The sequence below is a fragment of the Vicia villosa genome, linkage group LG4 (genome assembly GCF_029867415.1).
Source record: "Vicia villosa cultivar HV-30 ecotype Madison, WI linkage group LG4, Vvil1.0, whole genome shotgun sequence".
NCBI classification, from domain to species: domain Eukaryota; kingdom Viridiplantae; phylum Streptophyta; class Magnoliopsida; order Fabales; family Fabaceae; genus Vicia; species Vicia villosa.
Window position 1 is genome coordinate 147,590,226 of NC_081183.1, and position 8,297 is coordinate 147,598,522.

General features: G+C 35.9%; 2 protein-coding genes across 2 annotated transcripts; both read right to left on the bottom strand.

Moving 5' to 3' along the window:
* Window positions 1-257: 257 nt before the first annotated feature.
* On the bottom strand, window positions 258-2,987 carry LOC131595436 (5'-adenylylsulfate reductase 3, chloroplastic-like). The gene is made up of 5 exons (XM_058867783.1): window positions 2,806-2,987; window positions 2,564-2,719; window positions 2,312-2,435; window positions 872-1,685; window positions 258-761 (listed from the first exon to the last, which is right to left on the bottom strand). Exons 1-5 carry the CDS (start codon window positions 2,897-2,899, stop codon window positions 531-533), a joined length of 1,419 nt encoding a protein of 472 aa, XP_058723766.1. The 5' UTR covers window positions 2,900-2,987; the 3' UTR covers window positions 258-530.
* Window positions 2,988-4,767: 1,780 nt separating this feature from the next.
* On the bottom strand, window positions 4,768-6,948 carry LOC131598043 (uncharacterized). Its single transcript, XM_058870690.1, has 2 exons — window positions 5,705-6,948; window positions 4,768-5,551 (listed from the first exon to the last, which is right to left on the bottom strand). The coding sequence occupies exons 1-2, from the start codon at window positions 6,946-6,948 to the stop codon at window positions 4,768-4,770; spliced, it is 2,028 nt and encodes a 675-aa protein (XP_058726673.1).
* Window positions 6,949-8,297: the final 1,349 nt, after the last annotated feature.

Here is an 8,297-nt window from a genome sequence, read left to right on the forward strand (position 1 = left end):
TAATTCTGTCTCACTCAATTATTCACCATCTTTATAGTTCCAACTTCTAACAAACTCCTTATTTATGAATTTGAGTGAAACTTATTTTTTTAATGAAGTTTATTTTACAAAAAATAAAGATGGCCTTAGTTTAGTTTCAGGTGACTAGCTCTCAACACACTATAACCGGATGGGATGTTATTTGACTAAAGCATGCGGTCCTAATTAGTACTAGAACGGGGTACGTATTTGATATTCGTACATGAAAATTTGGTAAATATGATAAACTAGATCTTATATTGATAAAAGCAAAAACATACAACCATAAATCAACTCATCTGAAAAACAGTAAATCAAATCCTCCTCACAGTGACTACTACAATTACTTGTGAGGAAGACCACCTAACACTTTACAGAGATACAAGCTGTGAACCTCTTAGTTTTGCTGCCAAAACTGCCATTCTCACATTTCAGTGAACTGCCAAAATCGGTGATTCAATTTATTGCCTGTGTCGTGTGACAGAACCTTGAGCAAAATACTCAATCGATCATCACCTTAAGGCATTCACAAATGCTGTTAATGATTCAACGTCTCTCTTTTCTGAAGGATACTTAATTGGCCTAGAAGAGTGTTTGGGGAAGAAGAGGATCGTGGGGAAGCTTCCCAACCCTAGTTCACTCTTTGCATATTCTTTTTCATCACCATCTGCTCTGAATTTTCCAACCTTCACTCCTGACCCAGCTAAATTCTCCGCCAAATCCACATATGATTCTTCCATAGCCTGTTAGAATTTAGATTAAACATGTTATTAGAGAATGGAAATTGAAATTTCAAGCACAATGAATACACCATAAGTGAAAGAAAATTGACGTTCAGGGCATATCATTTTACCTGACAGAAACGGCACCATGGTGCATAGAGCACAACAATCCAGGGCTCTTTTCGGTCCTGCAATTTGGCCAGATTTTCAATTCCAGCCCTGCTCAAGCTGACCACATTCTCAGAGTTGAAAATGTCAGCAACTGTGGCAGAGCCATTGGCATGGGCCACACCATTTCCATTACCATTATTCTGGGCAGCATCATCCTGTTTCAAATTACCCTTGTGAAGACCACACTCCTTTGCTTTGGCATCCTCCCACCACCATCTTCCCTCTCTTTCATGCTGTCCAGGCAAAACTGGCCTTGTGCATGGCTCACAACCAATGGAAACATATCCTTGAGAGTGCAATGAATTAACAGGCACATCCATTGTTCTTAGGAAGGTCCATATGTCAATGCCATTCACATTGGCAACAGGGTTCCACTTCACCAGACTCCCACTCCCACCATCCAATCCCTCAAAAACTGGATCAACCTGAACAACAGGTATTTCAGACCTAGTACCAGGTGACTGGTCTTTTCTCTGTCCAGTAATCCATGCTCTAAGACCTTTAAGAGCTCTTCTCAAAGGTCTCACCTTCCTGATTCTGCAGCACTCTTGATGCCCGTCCTCATAAAATGAAAAGAGCCCCTTTGTTCGAACTAATCCCTGAACCTCAACAGCATCAGGGAACATGTATTCAATGCGAATCCCATAGCGCTTCTCAACCGCATCAAACAATCTGTATGTTTCTGGATTCAGTCTCCCGGTGTCAAGACTGAACACCCTGTATGGCCTACCCGTCAAATGTGCATACTCAATTAAAGCAACATCTTCAGCACCACTGCAAAGACAAAGCTACTCATTAAAATCCAAGTCCAGATTTATAGCCCATATTTACAACACAAAATAAAAAGAACAAGTTTTCAGACATCTCTTTTTTTTTGGTACGAAGTTGGAATCATTTTTATCATGTCAAATAAGTTGAAAATGGCAATTATGCATATTATTCATTCACCTCAAATTATTCCATAATTGTATTAACTGTCCTAAAGAGTTAATAATCCCACAAGATAAAGCCTACATATTTTGTACAAACACCCCTATAAGAAAAGAAGGGAAAAAAATACCAAAGAAAGTTTGAAAGCACTTCTTATGTTTGCCGATGCTTTCCAAAGAGCATGTTTTTGAAAGTTAGTTTGACAAATCACGTTTGAGGTTTTAACAAAATCGTGGCCCTACCATGATTATGGTGCCGCCATGAACTTGACAAACTCGCTGCAAGCATCAAGTACCACATATAGGATTTTAACTTGTTAAAACTTAAAAGAGATCAATTTCCCAAAATGACTTGGCGAAAACAATGGAAGACCAAATTCAAGTCGCACTAACATGATCAAGGAAACCCAATACAACCAATTTAAAAACTATAAACAAAAAAATCATTCAAAAGCATACTAATTAATCAACCTGAAAGCAATAGCAATATCGTTTCCAAATTTCTCAAGCGCCTTGTCCATTATCTCAAGAGGCGAAGCATTTTCAAGGTTCTTCGCTAATTGTTCAAAATCTTCCTCTTCCTTCTCAAGAATCTCTGCAAATCAAGTAACATTTACACATCTCAACATCATAATAACCTTTAATTAACTCCATTTAATACAAAAAGAAATTACAAAAAATAACCATAAAAATTCCATTCAAAAACGAAAAAATGAAACGCACCAGGAGCAACGATAGTTGCTGCAAGAGGAACAACAGAACCGTTCCTTTGAGATTCAACATTAAGAGCCCTCACCAACGAACGTCTGGAAGGTAAATTCAAGACACCAGACGAACCATTTGTTCTCTCCAAAATCCTCAACGAACCAATTTGCAAAACTGAAAACAAAACCGCATTCATAAATCAACAAATTCCAATCAAATTTCAAAATCAAGAAAAAACACGAATTCCCAATTAGCATTACCTTTGGTATCAGAGGAAGATCCAATCCGCGAGAACAACGAAGTCGAATTCGCCGCTGCTGATGCTGCTGACGAAGAACTAACCGCGAAAGCCATTGGAGAATGAACGAAGTATTGATCTAAGTTCGTTCCGAGATTGAGGTGTAGAATCTGTTGAGTTTTTTGTGCTATGAATTGAAGGAGAAGAAGAAGGATTCGATATAAAGAGAAAGGTAATGCGAGAAAATTTCACGTTCATTGAACCTGGACGCAATTCCGTTACACTTCGCTATGCTTACGTGGCTTCATATTATTGGATGTTGCAAATTTGTGGCGCGTGGCATTTTTTCGGTCACGCGGCCAAGTTGGACTAAGGTGTGTTGTTTTTAATTTTTATATTCTTGAAGAATCTTCGGGGTTCTTCCCTTTATAGTTAAAAATTACTATTAATTCAAAATACAATAAATAATAAATAATAACGTACTATAAAGTTGATGTATTTTATTTTAAATTAAGACTATATACATCATATATGCATTTATGTTACTATAAATAAATAAGAATATTAAAATTTACAAATATATGTCAAAAATATATTATTTTCTTATTTTAGTGTTTATTAAAAATATATATTGAAAATATTTAAATTAAAAATTTTATAATATTTCCTTCTTTTATTTTTTTATTTTTTGTAACATTTCCTTCTTTTATTTTTGGCAAAATACCCTTTTTGGTCCCTTAAGTATACCCCAAGGTCCATTCTGGTCTCTTATCTCTAAAAAGTGTCAAAGTGATCCTTTAATTGTCCAAAAAGGACCACGTTTGTCCTTTCTGTCCAAATGGCACAAACGGACGTTAGGTCTGTATACGTGGCAGGTGACGTGGAATATTATATACTCGTTATTCAACGTTCTCTTCTTCATCGTTTGCCTCCTTTCTTCCCCAAATTCTAGGGTTCATCGTTTGCCTCCTTTCTTCCCCAAATTCTAGGGTTTTGTTGCAGATCACCCAAGTCAGTTTCCAGTGAAGCAGACATCATCATCAATCGCAGGGCCATGTTCATACGAATCTAACACGAAGAATGATGGTTTTGCTGCAAACTTGAGATGGAGACCCGTATGTGGGTGTGGAGAGATAGCTTTGCTTCGTAGGGCTTCAACAAGCACGAATTTCGGGAAGCAATTCTGGGGCTGTCGTAATTATAAGGTAAAAACGAACTTCAGTTGTTTGTTCATGTCATGTATTGTCTTATGAATGATTGGTATTTTGAATTTCACAGGGTTCAACCCAAACAGGGTGTGGCTATTTTCAATGGTTCTTTGATGATGTGATGGATGAGAAAGACCAGTATATGAAGATGCAGAATAGTAGGATGGAGAAGATTCAAATTGAACTTGATGCAGCAAAAATGGAGTTGGTAACTCTTAAGGCAACAAATGACAGACTAAAACAAAAGACAAGAGAGTTGAAGAAGATGATGAATTCTGAGAAAAATTGGAAAAGGCTTTTCTGTGTTATTTTAGTGTTGGTCATTTGGAAAAGTCTGTATTAGTATGCTGTAAGGTTATGAATTAGTATGTACTGAATTTGATATTTATTCATGTATTGAATTGTAGTGGTAAAGTCTGTATTTGTAATGTTATGGTTTAGTGTTGTAATGTTTTAAAGTTATCAATGGCAAAAATTATGTTATGGTTTAGTGTTGTAATGTTATGATTTGTTACACACTACTAAGTATGTATTGACTTTTGCTAAAGGTCACAAACCACTAATATTCATATGACAGAAAAAGGCAAAAATTATAGGCCAAAATATTGCATTAACTTTAACATTAACCTTGCCATCAGAAATCACATGTTCAAAAGCACAAAATTACTTGGCCAAAATACTGCATACCAGGTTCTTAAAACACAAAATATTCAAACACATTACAAAATATTCAAACTGATGTCTAAAATTCCAAAACACTACATAAAATAAAGAGACTATGGTTTCCATTTTGGTGTGGCCCTTTTAGTAGGTGTTGTCCTCCTTGTTGTTGGACCTATAGCTGTTTTTGCAGCAGTCAGCCTTGTGGTTGGACCAGGTGGGATAAAAGGGGCATTTGGCCTTCTAACTGCCAACTTCTTTGCTTTAGGAGTAATCTTCTTGGCTGATTTTGGAGTAGTCTTCTGAGCTTGGGATGATTGTGATGGAGCTGCTTGAGATGATTGTGAAGGAGCTGCTTGAGATGACTGTGATGGAGCTGAATGAGCTGCTTGGGATACTTGTACAAAAGTAGTCTGAGATGGAGATGATTGTGATGGAGCTGCTTGTGCAGTAGTTGATGGTACCTTGCAAGTAAGTTTGTTGTGTCCTTGTTTCTTGCATCTACTGCACTTCACAATGAAGCCAGTTCTTCTCATCTTTCTATCTGTGCCATCTAGTTCACCTTGTTCCAAATTCCTCCTTTTTTTGGGTCTTCCTGGCATTTTCCTAAATTTGGGTGGCAGAACATCAGGGTACTCTGTCCTCTCCCATAGGTTTGAGCCATTGACTGGAAAAATGACTGGCTGGTACACTTGCATATATCTTGATTTCCTGTAATACTCAGGAACATAATCATCAATCTTCTGGTTCCTGCTTTTGATTGCTGATAGTGAATGAACACAGGGGAGGCCTGTCAACTCCCACCTTCTACATGAACAAGTCCTATCTTTTAGATTGACTGTAAATTTTTCAGCATTGTTTTCCAAATTTCTCACTTCAAATATAAACTCATCAGACATCCTAAAAATCAGAATTTATATCAGAATTTATTTCAGTACTACTTCAGAATTTATTTCAATATAAACTCAACAAACAGGATTGAAGTTAGAATTTAAATCAGAATGAAGTCAGAATTTAAATCAAAATTTAAATCAGAATGAAATCAGAATTTACCTTACAAGCCACATATTTGTGTATGAACTTGTTTTTTCAATCTTCTTCTTAAGTTGCCATGAATCCTCAGTAGGCAACTTAGCACAGTAAGATTCCCATTCACATCCATCCTTACACCTGACCCTAACCCTTATCTTGTCATTCTTAGTGAACCTTAAATCTCTGCCAGAATGGACTGCATAAGTAACAATTGCCTCCTTGAAATCTTCCTTTGTAGTAAAATAGGTTCCCACTTCCCATCTGTAATTGGATATATCCTTTAAAAGCTTAAAAATTGGATACTTCTTTCTCCTAGCCCTACTGCTATCATCACTATCACAATCACTTACAAGATCCTCACTATCATTATCACTCCCTTTACTATCTTCTTTGTTTTCATCAGACATTTGTTTTCCTTTTTTACTTTTCATTTGTTCATTATCTTCAATATCACAGTCCAATAGGTTTCCATCCTCCTCTTCCAGTTCAGTACTATACTCATCAGAGTCATCATCAAATACTATCTCCATTGCACTATCATACTCGAAGTTGCTATCATCAGAACTATCATCAGTCAGTCTTAAATCATCATCAACCTCACCACCCACAGGTCCATTATCAGCTCCAACTGCACTCACATCATCTTGTGCTACATCTCTGGCCCTCTCATCATCTTGTGTTACATCATTAGTCCTCACATCATCCTGTGCTACATCATTGGCCCTCTCACCATCTTGTGTTACATCATTAGTCCTCACATCATCCTGTGCTACATCATTGGCCCTCTCACCATCTTGTGTTACATCATTAGTCCTCACATCATCCTGTGCTACATCATTGGCCCTCTCATCAAATTCCTTCAATATTTCCTCAATCTCTACTGCTACCTCATCTACTATCTCATTAGGTGGCATCTCATTAAGTGGAATATCATCTAACACAACTTCAGCTTCTTCAGCAAAAACAGGCTGGGACAATGCTTGCTTAATAAAGACCTCAACACTAAGATGAACCCTATATAAATCAGCAATCTCTAATGCTCCTCTGTCATCTACCAACATATTCATCCCACCAGTTGGATCCTTATAATATATGTTTTCTATGGCTCGATAACCTAGTTCCTTGATACTACCTAACAGCTCAAAAAAACTCCACTTATCAGCATCTACCCTCAGTTTAGCAATCTGACCTCCTACGTAAACGCTCAAGTCCTCACTCGCAAATTCACCACTATGGTGGATTGTAATGATTAGATACTCGTCCATTTCAAACGAAACCCTAAATAGAAGCGCAGGATATAAACTTCAGAAACATGGAATTAAAACCATAATAGAGTACCAGGCATAGAGATGCAGAAACTTACTTCTGATGTCGTCTTCGTCTTTGCTTTCACCTTGAATGTCGTCTTCGTTCTCGTTCGCAGCAACTAGAGATTGGAGTTTCGTCAATGGCAGCTGCGCTAGGGTTTCCTCCAAGAACCAACGAAGAGAAAATGAGGTTTCTATTTCATTTTCCTTTCTATTTTATGTCTAAGACAAATTTACACATCTGGCAATTAAAATAAACCACCTGGCAATAAAGATAAAAACGTGTCTGCCACATGTATGCCACCCATGCCTTTCCTTTGACTTTGACTAACGGAGCTGACAGAAAGGACAAACGTGGTCCTTTTTGGACAATTAAAGGATCACTTTGACATTTTTTAGAGATAAGGGACCAGAATGGACCTTGGAGTATACTTAAGGGACCAAAAAGGGTATTTTGCCTTTATTTTATTGTGTTAGTAAATTGTTATGATTAATTAGTAAAACCTTTAGTGTAAATTTTATCTACACAATAGAAATGGCAAATCAGATTGAAACAGTTTGGTTGATCTGCTTAAACATTGTTTTGGATATGGGTGGGGTGAAATTTTTAACGTGTCACTACTTGTTTTTTTTTTACCGAACGTGTCACTACTTGTTAGTCTCCTAAATAAATGAAATTATGATGAGAAATCACATGACACATTGACTTGTTGGATTAAATAAATTTTAAAAAAAAAAACTATTTTATTTACACATCTTATTTATAAGTCTTAATTTATTTTGAAAATTTTTCTTCTAAAGAGTGTAGACAAAAGGTGATTAATGTAATCATTTTACTTTTATAAAATTAGCTTCAAATTTCTCATAATTTAATATCAATTTTTTTTATTTTAGATTGTTAATTTTAAAAGATTTGTTTGTCTACTAAAAAGATGTCAAACACTGTACGAAGAAATAATGTGTATAACAAGATTAATGCAGTAACATATAAAAGGATAATAAAGTAAAATGATATAAGTAATTGGTAATTCAGTTCAATGCAAAGACACATATGACATATGTCGAGAGAGTGTTAATCCAAGAAAGGAAACTCACTCTTAACAATAAAACAGGGCCGGCCCAATACATGTCGAGGCCTAAGGCGAGTTTTAAAATAAAATTTAATGCAAAATTTTTAAAATTTTATTGATATTACTTGAGATTTTTTATTTAGTAATTATGTCAATTTATAGTGTTGATATTAAATAAATTTGATAAATTTTTATATCAACCACTATTATCTATTATATATTAACTATTATTATTAT

Coding starts and splice junctions, on each gene's coding strand:
- LOC131598043 (XM_058870690.1), bottom strand. CDS start 6,948: ATGGACGAGTATCTAATCATTACAATCCACCATAGTGGTGAATTTGCG. Junction 5,552..5,704: donor ACAAATATGTGGCTTGTAAG/GTAAATTCTGAT, acceptor TCTGATTTTTAG/GATGTCTGATGAGTTTATAT.
- LOC131595436 (XM_058867783.1), bottom strand. CDS start 2,899: ATGGCTTTCGCGGTTAGTTCTTCGTCAGCAGCATCAGCAGCGGCGAAT. Junction 2,436..2,563: donor AGCAACTATCGTTGCTCCTG/GTGCGTTTCATT, acceptor CTTGATTTGCAG/AGATTCTTGAGAAGGAAGAG. Junction 762..871: donor CATGGTGCCGTTTCTGTCAG/GTAAAATGATAT, acceptor AAATTCTAACAG/GCTATGGAAGAATCATATGT.